The 25,105-nt window shown below is 39.4% G+C and overlaps 1 protein-coding gene across 1 annotated transcript in view; it reads right to left on the bottom strand.

The window, feature by feature from the left end:
* Positions 1–25,105, bottom strand: part of PTPRM (protein tyrosine phosphatase receptor type M) — a 794,802-nt gene that overhangs the window by 311,294 nt on the left and 458,403 nt on the right. The window contains 1 exon segment of the mRNA XM_032595357.1: positions 430–738. Within this exon segment, the coding sequence (XP_032451248.1) occupies positions 430–738 (309 nt within the window).

Genomic DNA, 25,105 nt, shown 5'->3' with positions numbered 1-25,105 from the left:
TGTGCTGAAAAGCAAGGGCAGCCTCTATTTTGTGCTGAATTTTTATCTGAACTATGAAATATGTTTCAGAATGCCATGTAAATATATTTAAATAAGCATTTCATATAATCTCCTACCCAAACAACAACTCTTAGGTCTAGCATGATAATAAAATTTGAATGAAGAACTATTTAGAGTAATATAGAATAATTACATATAGAAAGGCAACTGTATGACGCATAAAGAATTAAAATAAACTTCTGTATCTTTACTCCTTTACCCTTTTACATCGGTGCTTAAATTCAGAGGCACAGATACACATTTATATTTTTCAACACAGTAACTCATTCCTTCACTTTCATTACAGAGATCTCAACCTAAAAGAAGTAACGGGCTGTTTCTTTGAAAGAATATGTATTTCATGTAAACATATCATTTAAAAGTACTTACAGTCTTCATCTGTCTGTACTATGAGTTCTTGACTTTCTTTCCGTCCCTCGGGATTCATGAGGATGAGTTTCACGCTGACGTTGGTGTATGGTGAGAGGTTAGTGATCGTATGTTGAGGGTGTGAATTATCTGTGTCCCAGCTTACTTCTTCTCGCACTTGTTCCTGCCCTCCCACTTGGTAACAGTAGTGGACCGTGAGATTATAGCTATGGCAGCGAGTTACATTATATCCGAATGGCTCCCAGCGGATGGTGATTTGTCGAGACTTGACTTCCACCACTTCCAGTTTTCTTGGGCCACGCATGGGATCTAATACAGAAAAGAAAAGGAGGAACAAGGAAACAGAAGAGAAATGAATTGTAAGAGGTCGGTGAAGCCCAGATGTCACAGATAGTCTTAGTTGTCCCGAATATCTGGTCTCTTCCATGATAACGAAATCCCTAAATCGTAACTGGGCATAAAGCCACCCAGAATAAAGAGCAGAATCTTCAGTGGCTTCTGCTGCGAGGTGTGGCTCTGTGTCTAAATTCTGGTGATTGGCATACAAGATGAGATCGAGAACGGTTTCTGGGAGGCGTCCTTAAAAGGAGCTCACCATCTTTTCTCCTTCTTCCTTCCTGTTTGCTGGATTGAGGATATGATGTTTTTCGCTCATGCCAACAGGATGGGCCATGAGGCACATAAACATTAACCATTCAAAGCAATGATGAAGGACCCAGAGTTTCTAATAATCACTGAGTTACCATTCTATCCCTGAACTGACAACTTCCAAAATTTTCATTAGAGGGAAATACAGTGCTTTTCTTTAAGGCTCTTCTCCTCTGAGGCTCTGACACATGAAACCAATCTCAATGTGAATTGACAAATATGTTTTATCTTTTAAAATTAATTTACAATTATGTAATTGGAAAACATAAGAGAAAAAGCTTGAGAATTCAGCATGAAATAACCTAACTATTAGAGAGCATAAACCTCTGAACAGGACTCCAGGCCTTTTCTGCGTTTTGATTTGCATAGAATTTCATGCAATTACTCTACAAGTAGTTCTTTCCTATCCCTGACAATGTCTTCATATTACTGCTGAGCCCAAGCTCCAGATACAGAGTTTCAAACTTAGAAATCTAAATGATTTGCAGGGACTATATAAGTATTTTAGAAGTTTTAAAAGAAAGAATATATACAGAGAAAGCTTTAACTTGTTCATGAGATGATGATGAAAACCACAGTACTAAATACATAATATTTGGGGTGCCTGGGTGGCTCAGATGGTTAAACATCTAACTCTTGATTTCTTACGGTTCGAGAGATCAAGCCCCGTGTCAGGCTCCTTGCTGTTAGCTTGGGATTCTCTCTCTCCCTCCCTCTCTGCCCCTCCCCTGCTCATGCTCTCTCTCTCTCTCTGTCTCTCTCTCTCAAAAAAACAAACTTTAAAAATAAACATGGGGTCCCTGGGTGGCTCATTCCATTAAGCATCCGACTTCGGCTCAGGTCATGAGCTCATGGTTTGTAGGTTCAAGCCCTGTGTTGGGCTCTGTGCTGGCAGCTCAGAACCTGGAGCCTGCTTCAGATTCTGTGTCTCCCTCTCTCTCTCTCTGCCCCTCCCTCCCCTGCTTGTGTTCTCCCTCTGTCTCTCAATAAAATGAATACATGTAAAAAAGATACATAACATTTATTGAGCACTTACTATTTGCTATACACTTTTCTAAGCAGTTTACCTTTCGTGGATTTGCTCATCTAAAATGCTCTGTTTTGGACTATCCATAAATATACTTACTCCATATATTCTGACTTTTTGTTTTCCTGAATTGTGGTCATCACACATGAATGTAAAGAGATCCATGATTGGTAAGGGAAAATCAGCATGAAAACTTGAGAAATAATAGCTATTTACTGTATATGCACTTATTCTGTGTGACTTGCTTTCTATACAGTCTCTATTCCTCAAAGCAATCCTGTGAATCAAGTGCTATTCTTCCCAATATACAGATGAAAAAAATTGCAGCCAAGGTGGGTCCAAGAACTTGGTTCAAGGTTTCACTATGGCTCTTGAATTCATATATGTCTGACAACGAACCGTGTTGCTTTAACTCTCTACTGCAGAGTATCTACCAAAATAAAGAAATTATTAGATTTAAATTAGAATGTTCAAGATATCCCCAAACCCACCTAAAACATGACCACAGACTGTAAAATATAATAAAGATCGCATGCATTTAATCTTTGAACAAAAGTGCTTGTGAAGATTCTTTCCTCTTCTCTTTCTAATTCCATAGAAGAGGGGTCTACGCCATGTTCCCCATTTCAGCTTTGCCAGAAAACTCTATCTATACTTTGTGGATATTGGAGATTTGTCTGGACTAACATTGAAGTTCATTTCTTGATTTCCGTTTGTGCATAAATTCCTTGTTTTCTCCATCACTTAGGACGTAGGGAGAACCTAGAACTACTAACTACTTCCTTTCCGGTGACCTCCAACAAATGAAAACACTTCAACAGAAATAATACCTTGGTTTTATATGTGCAAGATGGGATTTATCAGCCAGATATCTGCTCAAACCATAAAATGAGGTTAATAATGATCATCATGCTACTCTGTCCTATAGTAATTCTAGGAACCAAGGACGAGTGAGACAAAAACTCCCCCAGAGAATCCTGAGTGGCATCCTCATGGAATGCACCTTACTACTAAATCAATGTCTTATATTTAAATTGCTAGTATTAGGGGAAATATCATAAATAAGTTATTTGTAAATAACATTGACAGTTTTTTCCAGTCTCATGACGTTTTGCAATGTAAAGGAAATGTCTAATTTTATATAATGCTTTGTTAGTTGAACGTTTACAAAACTTTTAATATGCTCCAGATCCCTTATACGTATAAATAAACAGATTAACAAACATCTCTTTGCCCCTTTCCTTATTAATCACAGGTATCCAAGAGAACTGTTCTAAAGCATTTTCCTAAGGTTTTCATCAATTCTACTTACTAATAAAATGACTAAATGTTTCAGATATTAGTTTAAACAATGCAGTTCTAACTTAATTTCCATAAAAAAAAACTACTTTCTATTACATAAACAGGCCTGCATCATTTCTTAGTCAAGAAAATACACACATGGACCAAGTTCTTAGTCAAGAAAATACAGGCGTGGACTAAGTTCCAGGAATAAAAAAGCCAAGGGTTCAGTCTATTTACTGGTCAAGTTTTCTTGAAATGCATGCTGGCTTCCCCTCTGTTAATACCTCTAAAAATTCCATCATGGTAAAATCATGTCTCAAACTTCCCATAAATTTGTCAAAGAAAACAGCTAAGCCTAGCACAAAACAACCACATCTGTGGCCAAGGTTCCAGAGTTGCTACTGTCAAAAGGGGTAACTAGCAGACTAGAGACAGAGGCTGTTTGAGGTCTAAACCTTAGATGCAAAGAGGCGTGTGCTCATTGGCTTGAATCTTCAAGATTCTGGTTCACCACCAGAACAACACTATCTTACAGAAGCTGTTACAAACAAGATATCACCATTTATGTTCTCTTGGGCCTTTGCCTGGAGTATAATGCTGTTGTGTCTCCTAATATGTCCACGCCAAAATGGCAGGGGCACATCATATCAACAGGGGGAAGGGATGAATGTCACTTTATTGCTCCATTCCAGCCATCCCCTGACTTCTCCACTAGTGGAAAACTTAAGAGAGAAATTGAATCAATACCATGATGCAGAGGCTCCTGGGTAGCTCAGTCAGTTGAGTGCCCAACTCTTGATGTTGGCTCAGGTCATGATCTCGTGGTTTGTGGGATCAAAATCTCCTGCACTGATGGTGTGGAGCCTGACTGGGACGTCCCCTCTCTCTCTCTCTGCCTCCTGCCCACCCTGCTCACACACACACTCTCTCTCTCAAAATAAATAAGTAAACTTAGAAAAAAATACCACAACGCAGGCAACGAGGTCCACCTTAGATGGAGAGCTGTCATTTCTCTCACCAGGGCCAGAAGGTAAGAATTAGTTAAGTGAGATGGGAAAATGGGAACTGGTAACATAAACTGAACGCTGTGAGTTGCCAACTACCTGTGATGACATTCTTTTTTGAGGGTAACGTTGACAGGATAAGTACAAGGACTAAGGGAATCTGACAATCCTTTCAAGTCATGCTAAGCAAATGGCCTGATTTTATTGCTTTTTTTCGTTTCTTCTGCCATTCTGAAAATCAAGCTCTGATCCAGAAATGGTATATAATGGTTACATCTTAAGTTAGTGTTTTATAGAACCTTTATCTTCAATGCCTCTGCTGGAACCATTTCGATTAGCGCGCTGCTAAGTGTGAATGAGGCATTCCATGGGGACATTTACTCCAGTGAGTTATACTGATGATCGCTGCAGACTTTGAAGGGCATTGTTGTAGAAATATATCACACCGTAGGCAGTAAATGGCAACTTCATAACCAGAAATGTGTAATTTCAGTCGGCTAATTACAACTCATACTGCATTTCTAGGAGCAGAATGTGAGCACTGCCAAAAACACTTGGAATATATTACTACCATTATATGTGCACAAAATAAATCTCTTAGGGTTAGATAACAGGGTAATTAATTATATTCACAGGACCACTAGGCAGATATTTGCTTCTGTTTCCTCATGATCCTGGAGGTGCTACTGGGGATGCGAGTCGCTTCCAAGGCCGTTCTTCTTCACACTCACACCCTTGGCCCACACTGGAATGGGTCTCATGACAGGCCCCACTGGCATGAATCATGAGGCCAGGCGGCCCAACCTGGGCCCAGTGACTCACGATAAGAGACTAGAACAGCCTCCCTGAGGAGAGCAATGGCTGTCATGCCTGAAGCTTAGTCAGGGAGTTCTTACCGCTTCCCAGGCTGGCGGCAGCATTTTTCATTCTGTTCTCTTTCTGCCAGTTCCAGCCAGGTTTCATGCAGAGAAGTCTGACAGTCACAGTCCTGACCTGGGGGACCAGCAAGCCCAGTACTAGCCTCCGGCACTTTAGCATCCTATTTAATCAGTGATCCTGGCTCCTTCTACACTCAGTCCTGTTTTCCTACGAATAAGGGCAGAAACTGACTGGGAGGATCAATTTCCACTGCAGGTTCAATTCACAGCTCATTTCTCTGGAACTCTGCTCTTTACTTCTATTACAACTACGGTGCTTTTTCAGAAACTCAATTTCAGAACCTGTGAGAGATATTTGGGTGTAATTTTAGGATCCTGTCATTGACAATCAAATACATAGATTACAACCAATGCTCCCGCTAACAGGTTTCTCTTTTCTTCCTCTTCATGAACTATCCAGAGGTCTATTACAATAAAAGCAGTAACAACCAGAATGGCATGGTAGGTCCCCTTTGGCACCTTCAGCTACTGTGTTTCTGCCTTGTCAGTCACACAAAGGGAGACAAAATAATAATCCAACAGCTTTCTTTACTAGCCAGTTAAATCAGAGCAAATACCTGTTTAATTAATATTATATCGGCTTACCCAAGCACTCGATATTCCTCAGAAGCAAAGATTCCAGGCACACGGCACTGTTTTCAAGTGACATAAACATAGTCTTTGAGTCAGTCAATGTTTTCCAGAGTTTAAAAAGTGTCCCTTGTCAGTGAAGTTGAAAATTTAATTCATAAAATTTATTAAATTTAATTTATGCTACCTTACAGGCATCTATATATCTGGGATGTAATTGTAGAAGTTAAAAGTCACCATATGAATAGTCTTTTCCCCCATAAAACTTTTCACAGGTATCATGTGAATTGTTTTTGGATTGTATCATAATTAAAATCAAGAAATGTACTTGAAAATTGTCTATTTTTCCGAAATATTTCACACAATGCTACATAGAAAGAACAGTTTCTTGCCAAACACAAAAAAACCCTAAATTTCAAACATCATACTGATTTAAGAGATGAAAAAACAGGCTCACTGAACAAATGAATGGAAGTATAGCAGTGCTAAGGCTCGCACATAATCAAACATTCTCCTTCCTTCCTTGGTCGAGGACGGACATATTCTTCACAATGTCCCATGTGCTTTCCAAGTGTGGGTTTGAACTTGGCCTAAATGATAAAGGTATGTATGTAATCGACTGGCCCATGTTGCTGGAAAATGTACTATCCACCTACCACTTTTATTGATAGTTTTCATTTCCCTCCCAGGAGAAAGCCGAAATTCCTATTCACATTGTAAGGAAAATGTGAAGGATTCTTGCATGACAAAGTGACTACTCGAAGGTGAGACCCTCAGGAAGGAGCCTGAGGCTGCATACACACACTCTAACTAGGAGCAACCACTTACAGCCTGGGGGAGAATTCTCTAGTGGTGTCAGGCGATACTTCAAAGAGCAGAGTGGGAAGATGCTTTGCTTAGTGTTTGGTTTGCACACTAAAAAAAAAAAAAAAAAAAAAAAATCTATCTACCTATCATCTATCTATCTCAGGTGTTTGGTTAATCACCCAACGTGCATGCTTTGAGGATAATTTCACCAAATCTTTCCGGGTAATATTTTTTAAACAATTTTTTTTTAGTGTAACGTTCTTAAGCAAAGTTTGTTGAAAGGCAGGTGGAAAAAAGAGGCAGTGAACAATTTACTGTTGACAACTTCTGAAGAAAAGAAATTTATGCATTGACAAGGCACTCAATAGCAATAGCCTTTGTCATATTTTATTCTGCCTGCATTGATTAACTGCACAGAATAAAGCCAGAAGTCCCACAATGCTTGAAAGACGTTATTCTGTTAAGCATGAGTATTCTTTTCATTGGCGTTAATTTAAGGTCGTTGAAATTTAAAGTAATAAAACCTTGGAAAAGCATTGAAAAGTCCTAAGTAAAACAATCACCTGTGCACCTACTAATATCAAATGTGTTTTTGTGTTTTGCCTCAGATCAGTTTTTACGAAAGAAAGAAAATACTACTGATATAAATTCTTGCCACTTTCCTGCAAGCAATCCCAAGGTTATTATGTTTCATTCCCAGACATGTTTTTATACTTTCCTTACATATATCTGGGATGATTACAACTTTACATAAATGCTACCATTCTTTGCAGCTTGAAAATTCATTCAATGTTAGCCAAGTTTAAAAATATAAATCTAGTTATAATTTTAACTGGTGTATAGAATTCTATTAAACAAGCCATAGCTTACTTATAGGTCGCTCCATTGAGAACAGATAGGGTGAGTCTACTTTTTCTCTGTCACAAGCACCGTACAAGGAACATCCTCGCACACATGTTCCTTAGCCACCATTTCCCTTCAGTAAAATGTGGGACTCTTGGCCTGTAGAGTTTGTACGTCTTCAAGTGTACTAGATAATGCCGAATTGCTCTCCAAAAGGAAAACAACATTCAGACGTTCCTTTCCCCTCAGCGAGATTCTATTTCAAGGCTAAAAAGCTAAAGCCCCTTCCTGAGGCGAGATCTTGAATTATTGGTATTGGTTCCAGTAAAATGTAAATAAGCAAAGTCTACTATGGGACCATTTTAGGAGCTGTCTCATTTATATGATATAATCTTTGAAATGGAAATGTATTATGTACAGAACTATCTTCCTTCAGCGATAGCAACTCTGCATGGCACGTGTTTATGTTAAGAGTCTCTCCCAATAACCATTCATCACATCATATTATGTGGATCTGCCCAAAGCAAAATAAAAAATTCAAACTCACCACATAGAGAACTAGATAAATTAATGAACTGATGGATAATATATCCATAAAATAATTGTTAATTTTTCTGATGACAACAAAATGGCACATCATTTACTATGAAGGACTCTCACTTCCACACAACTAGATCCAGCATATATATTTTTTTAATTGCACAGAATGTAATATATCTCCAGTGGCACCTCACACCGTGTTCCCTGTCGACAATAAAATAACATGATAGCTGCCTACCTCCTCTCTGCAATCTAAAGAATAACCCTTGGGCCAGGGGCAGCATAGGGAAGCTAAACCTGAGGGCTCCAGGTTAATCTCAGATACTTGGAAGTAGCTCAAGTCAACAGTAGTAGTCGATAGTCAGTACTACCACTTGGATTCCAGGAGACAAAAACACAAATGTTCTCGGAAACAAAATCATTCCTAAATACGGTTTTCAAAGATAAAGACCAGCCAAATATGAGCTCATTAGTGGAGATCACCAAAATTCCCCAGAAAACTGCCACAGTGAGTCAGCAGAAACAGGAAACAACAGATGTCGATGTAGACGAAGAGTATAAAATGGGAGTACCACTTCCAAATTTAAAAATGTAATCACAAAAATAAGCATGCCACCATGAAAAACAACCAGCTGGATTGTGAAAACAACTAAATATAACTTTTAGAAATAAAAGATTAAAATAAAACAAAAACTCAAAGGATGAATAAAACAACAAGATTGGACACAGCTTAAGAGAAAATTAATGAACTAGAAGATATATCAGAGAAGAATATCCAGAGTGCAGCACAGAGAACCAGAAACAGGAAAGCAGTAGAAAATAGGAAAGAGAGATGCAGAACAGAATATGAGAGGCTGACTCATTTCTAATCTCGCCAGGAGGAGAACAGAGAGAATAGAAGGAGAGGCACACTACCTGAAGATATAATGTCAGAAATTTCCAGAACTGACAGAAGACATCAATGAAAATATAAAGAAAGTATAACATGCACAAATTAAGTACACACTTAGACATCATGTAGTTTAACTACAGACACCAAAATCAAAGAGAAGATCTTAAAAATATCTGGAGAGAAAAGACATATCACTTACAAAGTAATAGCAATTAGGTTGACAGGAGGTTTCTCAACACATCCATGGAAGGCAGAAAATGGGAACAATATGTTCAAAGTGCTGAGAGAAAACATGCCAACTTACAACTGTATATCTAACAAAATTGTCTTTCAATAAGTAAAGGCCAAAGGATGATTTCAAAGAATCAAAACTGAGTAAGTTTACTACAAATAACCTACATTCAAGGATAAACTTCAGGAAGAAAAAAAATGATGTTTGAAGGAAAGTCTGAGATGCTAGGAGAAATGAGATGAGGAAAAAATATCTAAATTTGTATTTGTAAACTAAAAATAATGTCTAATGTGAGAGGTTTTAAAAATAGCATGGAGGGGCGCCTGGGTGGCGCAGTCGGTTAAGCGTCCGACTTCAGCCAGGTCACGATCTCGCGGTCCGTGAGTTCGAGCCCCGCGTCGGGCTCTGGGCTGATGGCTCAGAGCCTGGAGCCTGTTTCCGATTCTGTGTCTCTCTCTCTCTCTGCCCCTCCCCCATTCATGCTCTGTCTCTCTCTGTCCCAAAAAATAAATAAAAAAAAACGTTGAAAAAAAAAATTTTAAAAATAGCATGGAATTAAACTACTAACAATAAGAGTAGTGTAGACAGAGAAGGCAATGCTCAGCGTCGGAATAGTACAAGATCCTTACATCACTGGGAATGTGGGGGTTTAAGTTATTAATTATAGGCTTTTTTAAAGTATGCAGGATGAATTTTCTACAGTAAACCACAACAAAAATAGCAGTAGGTGACCTTTTGCAACTATAAAGAATAATAATTTTTAAAAACCTCATACATTCATAGGAAAAACAAATAAGTCAAATACCTATATGAGCAATTCTACTTGTTGGTAGAAACATGTCCAGATACATCACAAATCACAGTAAATGTAAATGGAAACTTGTCAATTAAAACATCCAAAGAGTTACACTCAATGTAAAATCAATACCTCGCTACATGTTGTTTAGAAGGAATAAATCGAAGACACTTGTACACGGAAATCTGAAAGTAAAATCCTATTAAAAAAAAAAGGTGATTGGCAAATACTGACCATAAGAATCACAGAATAGGTGCAGTAAGGGACACAGAGAATCATTACATAATGACAAAAGTTTTAATTCATCAAAAGAAGAAAACATTCATCAAAAAGATAAAAAGAACTGTAAATTCTTACGCAACCATAAGATAGATAGCCTTAGAGTGTATGAAGCATTTGATATCTTAATACAAAACCAAACAAGGATAATGTGTATGAGCAACATATTTCATTCATGCATCGATGAGTAAATTACGGACAAAATATTCAAATCCACCGTATACGTAAAAATGATAATACTGCATGACCAAGTTAGATTAATTAGGATGGTTTAACATAAAATGTCTATAAATGTAATTCATCACATTAACAAATTAAGGAAGAAAGACCATACGATAGTTTTAACAAACGCAGAGAAGTGTATTCGTCAAAATGTCCACTCACTAGAAGGAAAATTAGCAAATTAAGAACAGAATGAAATTTCACATGCCTGCATCAGCAAGTATTGTTCTGAATGGTAACACACAAAGGAACCACACAAAGATGCAAGCTATCGCCGAGTCTCCTGAATATTTTCCTGAAGGTTCTAGCCAATGTAGTAAGAAATAAAAGGTATAGGGGCGTCTGGGTGGCTCAGTCAGTTGAGTGTCCGACTTTGGCTCAGGTCATGATCTCATGGTCTGTGGGTTCGAGCCCCGCGTCGGGTTCTGTGCTGACAGCTCAGAGCCTGGAGCCTGCTTCCGATCCTGTGTCTCCCTCTCTCTCTGCCCCTCCCCTACTCTCACTTTGTCTCACTCTGTCTCTTAAAAATAAATAAATGTAAAAAAAAAATTTTTTTAAAAAGAAATAAAAGGTATAAAATTTGAAAGGGAGCGTGCCTGGGTGGTTCAGTCAGTTGAATATCTGGCTCCTGATTTCAGCTCAGGTCATGATTCGGGGGTTGTGGGATTGAGCCCTGCATCAACGGCATCAAACCCTGCGCTCTGCACAGCGTGGAGCCTGCTTAAGATTCTCTCTCTCTTTTAATAATAAAAATAAAATAGAATTTGAAAAGGAAGAAAACAAAACTCAAGTTATACACAACGTAAATGTCAGCACACACATAAGATCTACAAATTATAAGAAACAGCAAATGTTTAGCAAGGTGTCTAAATATACAATTAGAGTTAAAATCCTTCATAGGGGCACCTGGGTGGCTCAGTTGCTTGAGTGTGCGACTTCGGCTCAGGTCATGATCTGGAGGTTCATGAGTTCGAGCCCCACATTGGGCTCGCTGCTGGCAACCTCTCAGGGCAGAGTCCACCTCAGATCCTCTGTCTCCCTCTCTCTGTTCCTTCCCCACTTGTGCTCTCCCCAAAAATAAGTAAATATTAAAAAATCCTTTGTATTTCTACATATTAATAACAAACTGAATCACCAATTTTACAAAAGACAATATTCACAAAAGGACCAAAATATATAGGTGACTCAGGAACAAATCTTGCAAAAGAACAATAATAAAAATCCAAAATTCTGTTGAAAAGCATTCATGGGACTCAACATAACTGCAGAGCTAGATCATGTTCATGAACAGGCAGGCAGACTCAACATTGTAAAAGTATCAGCTCTCCCTGACGTACTCACTGGAATCCGTGCAATTCCGATCAAAACCTAATTAGGGTTTTGAGAAACTTGATGAGTTGATTCAAAACCAAATACACAGCCAAGGCCCCCAAAGAGCCACAACACTCCTGACCAAGAACGGAGTAGAGAAACTTGTCCAATTAGATGGCAAGAGTTATTTAAGCAGAGTGGTATTGCCGAAAGAACAGGCAATATTCTGCATTCTGCCTAGAAGGCAGCTGATAGGACAGAGGTAGAAAAAGTTGTTTAATGTTTGTTTGTTTGTTTGTTTATTCTGAAAAAGAGGAGAGAGAGAGAGAGAGAGAGTGGGATAGGGGCAGGGCGGGTGGGGGGGATCCCAAGCAGGCTCTGTGTTGTCAGCACAGATCCCGACATGGGGCTCGAACCCACAAACCGTGAGATTGCGCTGAAATCAAGAGTTGGAAGCTCAACTGGCTTAGCCACCCAGGTGTCTCGATAGAGGTGGAAATCCTTATTCTGACCCCTGGAATAAGGACAGTTAGTGCTGGGGAACCTGTGTATCCACATCAGAAAACAAAAATAATGAAAGGAGATTCCTATTCTTCACCCCACACCACACAAAAATCAATTCTTCCTGAAATTAAAAGCTTAAAGATGAAAAACCGAATGTAAAATGTATGCTAAAGTATGGGGTGGTTATCCTTCTGATCTCAGGGTGAGGAGATGTTTTTAAAATAAGAAACAAGAAAGCACCAAGTGTCAATGAAAAGCTTAATTGTTTATACCACATTAAAATCAAGAACGTATGTTTATTAAGCTGTACCATAAAAAAGCTAAGACATCATCTTATTCTTGTAAAAAAAAAAAAAAGAAAGAAAGAAAACCAACCAAATAGAACAAGGACAAAAGATATAAATAGGCATTTCATAGAAAAGTGAAAAGGTACGCCACTGGGCAGAAGATCTTGGCAACCATTTGACAAAGGACATATATCCAGGATACAGACAGAATGTCCAGAGATCACAAGAAAAGGTGGTAACTCAAAAGAAAAATGGGTGGAAACTAAGAACACGAGTTTCACAGAAGAGGAAAAAATAGACCATTAACATAAAAATATGTTCAAGCTTCAGGGGTGCCTGGGTGGCTCAGTGGGTTAAGCATTGGACTCTTGGTTTCGGCTCAGGTCATGATCTCACAGTTTCACGAGTTCGAGCCCCCCACGCAGGTCTCTGGGCTGACAGCATGAACCCTGCTGGGGATCCTATGTCTCCCTTTCTCTCTCTGCCCTCCCCTGACTCGTGCTGTGTTCTGTCTCTCTCAAAATAAATAAACAAACTTGAAATAAAATGTTTAAAATATGTTCAAGCTTCATATTTACCTGAGAAAAGCAAATTATTGAAGGTTGTAGCAAGGTTCCATTTTATACCAAGCAGATTAGCAGAAATTGAGAAGTCTAGTCATACTAACCGTTGGCAAGATATAGGTTTACACACATACCACTAATGAGAATGTGACACGGGACAGCTACAGAATGCCTGGTATCATCTCATAAGATAGATATTTGAATGCCCTGCAACCTAGCAGTTACAGATTCAGGTATACGTCCCAGAGTAACACTTTAAAACTTCTCTGATAATAAGAACATTCTGGAACACTTTTAAAATATCAGACTTCTTAGGTCTTTCCTCAGAGATTCTGATTTGGTGATCTTGTATTGAACCTACACAATCCGCATCTTGATGAAGCAGCCCAGGTGAGTCTTATCCCCAGAGAAGTCTGGGAAACAGGCCTAGAACCCTGCTACCTAAAGTATGGTTCTCACACCAGCAAACAGGGCCACAACATGGAGGCTCATTAGAAACGCAGATGTCCAGGCCCACCTCTCACCTCCCAGAGTGGAATCTGCCTTTGCATGATACAGCTTAAGAAGCTCTTATTCAGATTATTTTTCAGAGTGAAGGCTGGGTCCGTAGGTCTTAAACTCACATTTGTTTTAAAGAAAGAGAATAGGGAAGAAAACCAAAGAACGAATTTCAGGTCCAAAGGTGAGGGCTGTATTGTGCAAATTTTTTGTTGCAAATTCACAGGAGTCTGTGTAACTGCAATACAATGTAAAATCCATTTGACATTGTAGCAAAAGAGTTTGAAAGACACATCCCTGGAGTCATTGTTCCCTATGGGCACCAGGAAACGCCTACAGAAAAGGGTTTTTTAGCAGCACTGTTGACAAAGGAATAAGAAAGGAAAGTGTGGAAACCCAATTATCTACTGACCAGAAAACAGTCAAATACTCATACAATGGAAAATTACATGGTGGGGCACCTCAGTGGCTCAGTCGGTTAAGCGTCAGACTTTCAGCCCAGGTCATGATCTCACGGTTCGTGAGTTTGAGCCCCGCATCGGACTCTGTGCTGACAGCTCAGAGCCTGGAGCCTGCTTCAGATTCTGTGTCTCCCTCTCTCTCTGCCTCTCCCCTGCTCATGCTCTGTCTCTCTCTGTCTCAAAAATAAATTTAAAAAAAAATACGTTAAAACAATTAAAAAGAAAAAAAGAAAGTTACATGGTAGAGAAAATGAAAAAAAGCAAAAATGAACCTTAGAAGTACAGAACTGGTACAAAACTCAAGTCACAGAAGACCACTGGGATATAGTTTTATAAAACTGAAAAAAAAAGCAAAATACAATTGTTTAAGCATACATACAGATGTGATAAAACAACCAAGTAAGACAGGAGCAAAGGAAGACTTGACATGAAAACTCAGGACACCAGTCACCTCTGACTTGGAGGCAGATGGATGCAATGGGAAGAAGCATGCAGTTAGATTAGATGCAGTTTCTAGGGATGTTCTGCTTTTAAGCTGAGGTGTCCATTGTTCTTATGCCACACAATTTATGCAGGTTGCATATATTCTTTGGTTTCTATCAAATATTATATTATAACTTCAAAAAAGATTACTATAGAGAAGCCATGAATATTCTGGAAACGTTGTTGGCTCTCTGAAATTTCTTTTCTGGAGAATAGTGGATCTTTGGTTCTCATGGGTGGAAGACTATGGTTATTACTAAGCAGACGTGAGAGAGGCAAGATAATATCTCATTAAAGGTTTAGCCATTCTGGGGGTGCATGGGTAGCTCATTTGGTTGAGCATATGACTCTTGATTTTGGCTCAGGTCATGGTCTCACAGTTGGTAAGTTCGAGCCCCACATCAGGCTCTGTGCCAACAGCATGAAGCCTGCTTGGGATTCTCTGTCTCTCTCTCTCTCTGTTCCTGCCTCTCTCTCTCTCTCTCTCTCTCTCTCTCTCTCTCTCTCTCTCTCTCTCAAAATTACTAAATAAACCTCAAAAAATATTTAACCATCCTGGATAGACATCCTGGCACCCTGGATGGGGACCTCTGACTTGAGAAGCATCACAAAGCCTTCTTCCCACAAAGTGTCATCAGCTTCACAGCAGAAGGCCTTCATCCCTGAAACCTGACCTTTGGGTCCTGCAAGCTGTGTCTCAATCCTGTGCTCACCGCGCTTTGACACTTATGGTTCAGGTGTTACATTCATTCCCCCTGCCCAAACTTCTGAACCTCACTCTCTTTCATTCTCGGATACTCACAGGGAGGTTTAAAACTGAATTTGGGACTGCCACAGTAAGGGAGAGCACCGGGGAAGGTAACTGCCCAAGGCCATGGCTAGCCCATATGGTATCTTTGTGAAAATTAGAGAGAGTGCCTCTTCCTCAAAGCACTTTTTGTCATCAGCCGGAAAGCTGCCACAAAAAAATACGCACGTTTATGCAGCTTATGCTATGAATTGGCACTGTGTGTTTACACAATTCAGGACTTGCACAACTGTATGCTGTGGCCTTGTTTGAATCAGCGTGTGTGTGTGTGGTAGTCAAAATGTGCAAGTTACGTGATCAAAAAGATATGCTTTCTACCTGATATTTATCTATATACATATACATATCAGATGCTACACATATTAAAAGTTCTTAGAGAAGACATTTTAGTGAGAAATTTCAAAACTTATGATACACCAGGTCTACAGAAATAAATGTGCCGTGAGGTAGCATATTGACAGAGGTATGTGGATTTTTTTTCAGCCAATTAATACCACTGATGCCTTTATCAGACTTCAATATTCATATATGCACGTAAAGCACTACAATTGCATTTTCACAAAGGTACGATTCTAGTTATTTCTCCCTAATCTTATCTGCTCCTCATGCACTGCCAGGATGCCTTTCATATGTGACAGTTCATCTGAATCAATCAGAGGACTTCTAATTGCTGCTCTCTTCTCATATGAGCCAAAATCAAAATGTTTTCATTAGTCACTCACAACTATCAGATTCCCACTTTCTGGGGCACCTAGGTGGCTCAGTCAGTCAAGCATCCAACTCTTGATTTTGGCTCAGGTCATGATCTCATGGTTCACGAGTTCAAGCCCCACATCAGGCTCCATACTGACAGTGCAGAGCCTGCTTGGGATTCTCTCTCTACCTGTCTGCCTTTCTGTAAAAAAACAAACAAATAAACTTAAAAGAATCATTCCTGCTTTATGCACCATTCAGGCAAATCTATACGCTGTAATCCAAATAGGTTCTCCCTCCAAAATTAAATATCTCTGTCCTCAGTAATAGTCACCTTTTTATCTGCCAAAAAGTATCCTTCCAAACTTAATTCTTTTCAAATGTGTTGAAAATCAATCCCTTTTACCCTTTTACGACTATTTCTTCTTAGTTAAAATAAAAACTCACAGACATTCATAGACCCACACGGTCAAAACTCTACCATTCATATGTTGATTATGTTTTATTGTGTTCCATAACAACCAAGTTTGTTCAATACTGCTCTCAGGTCTAGTAAGAATGCTTTATCCTTATAAGACGCCTATTTGCTAATCAACACATTTGATAAAAGGATACTAACACAGAATTGTAAGTGACAGGCATCCAGCTCAGTTACTTTGTTTTCCTAAGTCAATCCAGGGAACACCTCCCTCCCTTAAGTATTTACTGATGTTCTACAAAAAAGCCCTTCCAAGTTCTGTGTGTTGACTTGCATCTCTGTTTCACTTTATTGCTTTAAAGAAGTCATGCCATAAATATGACTTCCACTAATCCCTGACCTTGTCAATATTTTGGCCTGAGCTCCCTGGTGACATTTCCAAAGTGTCAAGTTCATCCCGATAGAAGGAACATTATCGCTCTACAGCAAAATTAGAATCTTCAACTGTTTTGATGCAGCTGGAATGAACAAACTACAATTCATCCTATAGATGAACTTTACAAGAACACACTTGTATGAAATAAAAATGAATCTGCAGTAAAAGACTTCCTTGGTATTTATTTCAGACTACATAAAATAGGAGGAGGCAAAATTATTTCCACAGAGTTTTACAGAACTGTCAAAAATTGGTTTGGAATGGGTTTTGACCTCTTCTGACCCTTATCAATCTGTGAGACCCACAAAAAGCTTTGGGAGTTTAGATGTGCTGTTTTACCCAGAGCAAAAGAGTACCCCAACCATTCACTCTTGGTTACAGAAATAATGTGACTTGTGTTGGAAAAAAGTCAATCATATACAATTTTAGTTCCACCAATAGGAACCATCCTCTCTAGTTACTACTAAGCAGATACATATTATTTAAAACATTTTTACCTGTTCTGAGACTCCTATTTGGTGTTTCTGATTGTTTATGATTGCATAGTTTTCTGTTTGAGGTTGTTTATGAGTCTGGGCAAATGGTTCCACAAAAGACCACTCAATCATGCTAGATTGATCACTATCCTAGGATTCGTCTTAGCTTTTACCAAAAACTTGTTTGGGGAAAAAAAAGCTTTCTCCAATTTAGAGTCACATATGATTGATAAGGTTGTAATTAAAAATCTGTTTTCTACGGACACCTGGAATAACGAGAAGGTAGAACACACAGTTCTAGAAGGACTGCAGGTTGCCAACATCCTACTCGGGATTATAATTGCAGGGCAGGCAGAGGAACTACCATAAAAAGAAATGAACCAGTTTCTTCTATTTTAAAGAGGTAAGAAGAAAGAAACCAAATAACCTAATTGGAAATGATTTCTGTTCCCTTAAACAACAAAAAACTTAAAAAAAGTGTTCTTTTTATAAATTGTAGTTTACTTTTCTGCTGAAATCTCTCCAGATTTTGCTCTCTTATTAGTACCACTTTAGCTACCCTAGAAGTTTTTGTGTGGGGTTATGCCATTTTCCCACCTTTATGACTTTGCATTGCTATGTTTCTAAACTTTTCACATAGTAAGGATCAGGTAATATGAGAAAGCTCAATTTTCTGATTTAAAAAATAGAAAGGCATCATCCATGTCATTGCAAATGGCAAGATTTCATTCTTTTTTATGGCTGAGTACTATTTCATAACACACACACACACACACACACACACACACACACACCCCATATCTTCTTTATCCATTCATCAGTTAATGGGCACTTGGGTAGTTTGGCTATTATAGACAATGCTGCTATAAACATAGGGATGCATGTACCCCTTTGAATTAGTATGTTTTGTATTCTTTGAGTAAATATCTAGTCATGTAATTTCTGCATCATAGGGTAGTTCTATTTTTAACTTTTTGAGGAACCTCCATACTGTTTTCCAGAGTGGCTATATGTTAACTGGAATTTAAATAAATAAGAATAAAAGATGTGTTTTGTGTGTGTGTGTGTGTGTGTGTGTGTGTATACATGTTTATACACCTTTTTATTTTACCTTTTTCTTACAGCAATGAAGAAGTATCTCATATGGTTTTGGTTCTCATTTTTCTATTGGCTAATGATGTTAAGCACTTTTTCTTGTGCTTACTGGTCATCTGTATATCCTCTTTAGAGAAATGTCTGTGCAAATCTTTGGGCCATTTTTAAGTGGCTTGTCTTCTTATTGAGTGCTAAGAGTTCCTTATATATTCTAGATGCCAGTCTTTTATCAGACATGATTTACAAAAAGTTTCGCCCTTTCTGCACATTGACTTTTCATTTTCTTGATGGTGCCCTTTAAAACACAAACATTTTAAATTTCATGATGTCCAGTACATTTTTTCTTTCATCACTTGTGCTTTCACTGTCATATCAAAAAAACCTCACTGACAACATGAGCCCTACTTGGGATTCTCTCTCTCCCTCTCTCTCTCTGTCCCTCCCCTGCTCATGTGCTTGCTCTCTCTCTCTCTCAATAATAAATAGACCTAAAAAAATGAAGTATTAAAAAAAAGAAAATAAACTATAAATAAATTTATAAATAAACTATAAATGTAACAACGGTTTATCTAAACTCTCAATTCCATCACAACGATCTGTCTTTCCTTATGCCAATGCCACACTGTCTTGATTACTGCAGTTGTGTACCGAACCCTTCTTTTTTTTTTCATTGAAGTATAATTAACAGACTGTGATATTAGTTTCAGATGTGCATTATAATGATTCAACAATTCTATACAATTCTCAGTGTTCATCAAGATAAATGTACTCTTGATCCCCTTTATCTATTTCATCCATCCCACCAACCGTCTCCCCTCTGGCAACCACCGGTTTGTTCTCTGTAGTTAGGAGTCTGCTTTGTGAATTAAATTCACACAACCCCCTTCCATCCCTGGGAGATCCAAACACTCTTAACCCCAACCTAGGGGAGGTCAGTTCATCGGTGGTTGTAGAAAAGAATATCTGTGTCCTCAGGACCACATCCAGAAGAAGTTGACCAATATTCTCACTTCCTTTTGCAAAAGTCCTCATCTAAAAGTCCTTCTGAGTCACCTCTTCTCACATGTGAAGGAGTGAGAGGGACAAAGATTTTGTGACCAAACTCCAGCCAGGCTCCCCTGAGCTCTTCCTCCCCTAGGCCTCACCTTGGCCTATAAAGACTTGAACAAACACTCAAGGCTGCATCCCTAGATGACCTGTCTCCCTTAAAGTGCCTGCCTGAGAAGACTCAAGGCTGCCCAAAGAACTGATGGTTGTTCCAGTGACACCTGAAGACAGGACTCCTGTGTCCCAGCCTCTGGGGGAGGGGACCAACCTAACCTGGATAAGTACCAGTTGGCAAACCGTATGGCTGTCATATGGACCAACATACCCTTCCAGATTTTTGTAAATGTTTGCTTCCCTGACTCAACTAAACCCCTGCTCAACCCCTTCCATTCTCCCTTTAAAGGCACAAGTATCTCGAAGCAAATCCAAGTTGAGTTTAATTCATGCTGGATTCTTTTCCCTATTGCAATAGTACATGTATGATTAAAATCGGTCTTTACCACTTTAGTGTCTGGATTTATCTTTGCTAAAATGAAGGACAGGCAAGGGCCAGGGACCAAGTCCTTTCCCCTCTATGGAAGCATCAGGAGTAGAGAATAGCCATTCCCCAAACATAGATAATGTAAAATAAATAAATAAATAAACAAACAAACAAACAAACTAAATATATAACATAACTAAAAAAAAAAGGAAAAAAGAAAATCAACATACTATACACAGAGCTTATTTCTAATGTAAAACACAATAGCAAGCATATTTTATCAAGACATTAGTATAGGACCAAATAATAGAAAGCAGAGATAATCCAGGTAGAGTGGACCACAGATAAATGAAGACACAATGTCAGGTGATCACATGCCATGTCTATATTGCAGACTAAAACAGAAGTATCAAGTTAACATTAGGAAATTCTATCATTGACTAGCAAAGTCCTGGGTACAGAATGGGATCCAGGAAAATATGAGGCATATTAATAAGAGGGTCAGGCACTGCAGTAAGACAGGCATCCAGTTGCTTGACATGAAGTGTAAGTTGAGATCCAATCTGCTCACTTATCACTAGGGTAGAGCAAGTTGATAAAGCAGCCTGAACAAAGTGACGAGGTGATGAGCTGCATGTCCTAGCCATGAGGTCAGTCAAGGTCCTGGAGACGGTGAAGAATAAGGGGACCTGCTACAGGGAGTGGAGCTCTGATGAGCCTGTGAAGCAGACATGGGTGACCAGCCTGTGGCCAGCGGAGGATGGACTGGAGGGGGAAGGGTGCAAGGTCAGAGGTCCCACAGGCGGACTTTATTGGCAATGGTAAGCTCAGCCTGTACCAGGAGAATGGCCACCTGAGAAACACGTCTTGGAAACACAAACCATGAAATGTAGTTGATTAGATGGTCAGGGATGGGAAAGAAGGATGGGACAAGAGACAGGAAATACACAAATAAGAAAATCACTCAAACCAAAGGCAGTCTTTCCAGGACAGTGACAAAGGGGGAAGGGCTTGGGTCGTGATGCATCTGTTTTCTGCCTGTACAGTGTCCACAGAAGTCCACAGTGTCCACAGCATGGCACTTAGGGTAAACCTGAAGTTCAAGGTCAAGGTTAAAGGGCAGGAGTTTATGTGACTGTTCAAGCCAGTAACATAGATGGCGGTTCCAAGGAAAAGCATTTACAAGGACGAGAGAAATAAAGGAAAAGACCCCATTAGCTGAACTTCATTTTGTTTTGATTTTAGGTTTTCCTTTGAAGATACCTCAAGGCATTTACACTCCCATATGAAACCCACAGTAATAAGATATTAAGAGTTACAATTTTTAAACCATTCATTCTTTGATACGTGTCCTTTTCAATATATTAGTTTACAATAGGTTTTACTTGAGTTTTAAAAGAAGGTAAGTTTTTAATCAAGCGAAGAATTTTCAGCTCTGAACTAGAGTCAACTGGTATTTGGATTTTTGTATTTGGTACATACTTAATAGTTACACATTTTAGAGAATGCCTCATTTAAATTCTAATGTATTTTAATAAGGAATGAAAGGAAATATCACCAGTATATTTTTTTTCTTAAATTACCCCTAGTGCTTGATTACTCCTCCACAATCAAAATCATGTCTTAAATATGAATGATACAAAACAAGACTACATACAGCCTGAATGTCTAACAGAGGGATTTTAGCTGCTTGTTTAAAATGACATACCTAGCTATTCAGTAATCACTTTATAATAACCCCTTTCATTTCCAAATCTACTTAGCCATCAGGCAGTAGTGAGCGAAAAGCTGGCAGCAGTTTTTACAACTGCACATTAGTTTTACATTTCATGACAAGCTAATTCTAGAGAGTTCTAAAGAGAGACAAGCATGGGTTCTTGTGATTTTCTTTCCTTTGCATGAAGGAAACATGTGTCTAGCTGCTAAACGAAAGATAAAAGACTACAGACATATACTTTTCACTTCACCCTTATGTCAGAGACAATTTGCCTCAATTATACCCCAGGTACTGTGGTACATATCTCAGTCAGCAAAAAGTAACGAGGCTGACAATTACCCTTCGACTCAAGCCAGAGACTTGCAGGGGTGCAGAATACCAGCCAAAACTGAACTTAATAATGGCATAATGACAGGGTCTTCATAAGAGGTCCTGGGCTTAAGGGGCCCCTGGGTGGCTCAGTCAGTTAAGTGTCTGACCTCGACTCAGGTCATGATCTCACGTTCGTGGGTTCAAGCCCCATGTCAGGCTCTGCACTGACAGCTCGGAGCCTGGAGCCTGCTTTCGGTTGGGTGTCTCCCTCTCTCTCTGCCCCTCCCCTGCTCACACTCTGTCTCTCAAAAATAAACATTAAAAAAAAGAGGTCCTGGGCTTAAGAGGTGCATAAACATAATGAAGAACTTCAACCTACACATTTCAGAAGGCAAAAAACATAACCACACTGTATTAAAAATGATATATATGCCGGGCCACTTTTAAGTTGGTCACAACAAAGGCATTTCAATGTAGGCTATTTAACTTAAGGTCATACCCTAAGATGCCCCTAATTAAATTCAAAGACCCATCTGGTGTCATATGTGTGTTCGTATCGCCCCAAATGGCTGAAAGAGTAAACTGATTTCCAAGGCATTAGTTAAGCCAATCCATGAGCCACACCTGAGCAATACTTTAAGCTCCTGGTTTAAGCTTTGAAGGTTGCCATGAAAATCACCTGGTAAGATGATAAACCACCGTATAAATCTTCTCAGGTTTCAGCTGCTCCAGCCTTGCCAGGAGAGCAGAGGCACAGATGTGGTTTATAATGTTGTACACAAATAAATGGGATATGCTATTTCATACATCAGTCTGAAGAAGATGTAGCAGGACAGTCAGTTTCCAGCCGCTAACACAACTGCATTAATTCAAAGTCATTATCCCCAGCAATGTTAGCTAAGTCGAGAAGACAAGATTGCACTGAACCAAAGTGACAAGACTACAAGGCCATATAAATCTATGCTAAAGAAATGTTATCGATTAATGGTTCATGGCCGCCTAGCGGAGTTAATGTTTTTCTAAATGGATATATTCTGATATGTAGAATCAAGCTGAGCCAAGGGATGTAGAATGAAATCAGCAATGGCAAATTAACTCTCAGATGCAGGAATTGATAAATGAACGATATTCGTCAGATCAACTGGTGAAAGAAACTTTGAACTGCTCATTGCATTCAGGCCCAGAATGAACAGAAATAGCTCTCTCGCCACACAATTGTGGTTCACTGTTTTAAACATCTGGCAACAGGGCAGAGCAGAGCACAGCGGTGAAAACTGAAAAACTTAAGATTAAAAGGTAACACATGAAAAGAAATTCGCTTTTACTTTTTGACTGACTCCCAACTCTTTCCCTGCCTCCCCCTATGAAAACCTGTATCACTCAAAACAACCTGTGGTTCTTTTCCGGTGGGGGGATGGGTGAAAAAGGGAATGGGGATTAAGGAGGGCACTTGTGATGAGCACTGGGTGTTGTATATGTGTGGAATCACTATACTGTACACCTGAAATTAAAACTACACTGTATGTTAACTGGAATTTAAATAAAAACTTAAAAAAAAAAAAGGCCTGTGGTTCTTTTCTTTTAAACTCTATCACTACCAATGACCATGATGTATATACTGTCAACTCCAAGTCAGCTCTTGGTTGACTTCCTAAATCATTTTAATGGTAGCACAGACTGCTAGCCTGAGGCAACCTTATACTTATTTGTACCCAATCATAGTACAGGAAATAGGAGTGGCTGGCTCTCCCTTTGGGGAATCACCCATCTACCAAAAAATAATTACGAATGCAAACACTATCTGGCCGAAAATGAGGCGAGCAAGTTCATGCCTGGCTGCCACACATCCAAACACATGGTACACATTCAGAGAAAGTATGCCAGACAGCATACTTCTCATGGGCGAATATGCACCCTCCTAGAGGTCCTGCTGCAGTTCTGAAGCTTGGGATGGGTTACCCATGAGGCCAAAGCTAAAAGAAGGGATTGCAGTGGGTAGGAATGATACTACCATCTCGCTCCCTAGGGTGCTAAGGACAAGAGGAAGCTGCCCTGAGTTGGAGAGGTGGGAGGCATGTCAGAGCCCAGGGAAGCTGTACATGGGAAAGAAATGGTCAGTGAGGGAGAGGCACCCACACTCTATGCACCCAACCCTCAACTTATGGGGAAATTATCCACTAAAGCTTTCAATTTTTGCCATCTCATGAAAATTCTTACTTCTTCGGTAAAGCTATGAATGAAAAAAGATTCAATTATTAACCCTAACTTCTTCTATTCCCTTGTAATATGTCCAGTTGACAATATATCCAAAATATTTTTCTTCTTCTATTGGGGCCTTCATTTTGCTTTGTTTTTTTCAAATGTTCATTTATTTTTTTGAAGGAAAGAGAGAGACAGAGTGTGAGTAGGGGAGGGGCAGAGAGAGAGGGAGACAGAGAATCTGAAGCAGACTCCAGGCTCTGAGCTGTCAGCACACAGCCCCACGCGGGGCTAGAACTCACAAGCTGTGAGATCATGACCCGAGCTGAAGTCAGACGCTTAACCGACTGAGTCACCCAGGTGCCCCTGTTTTTTTTTATTTTTTGACCAGAGCATGCGTATCCACAACTCTAGGAAATCTCAAGGCCTCTTCTAGATTTTATTTATTTTTTTAAAAAATTAATTTACTTACTTTGGGAGAGAGGGAGAAGCAGAGAGAGAAAGAAAGAGAGGGAATCTTGAGCAAGCTCCGTGTTGTCAGTATGGAGCCCGATGTGGGGCTCGAACTCATGAACCTTGAGATTATGACCTGAGCCAAGATCAAGAGTTGGGACTCTCAACCAACGGAGCCACCCAGGCACCCCTTCTTTTATTTCTTAAGTTTATTTATTTTGAGAGAGAGAGAGAGAGAGAGAGAGAGAGAGCAAGTGTGGGAGGGGCAGAGAGAGAGGGAGAAAGAGAAAATCCCAAGCAGGCTCTGCACTGTCAGTGCAGAGTCCCTTGCAGAGCTTAAACTCATGAACCT

Source organism: Lynx canadensis, chromosome D3 (assembly GCF_007474595.2).
Source record: "Lynx canadensis isolate LIC74 chromosome D3, mLynCan4.pri.v2, whole genome shotgun sequence".
Classification (NCBI taxonomy): Eukaryota; Metazoa; Chordata; class Mammalia; order Carnivora; family Felidae; genus Lynx; species Lynx canadensis.
This window is presented reverse-complemented; position numbering and strand designations above follow the sequence as displayed.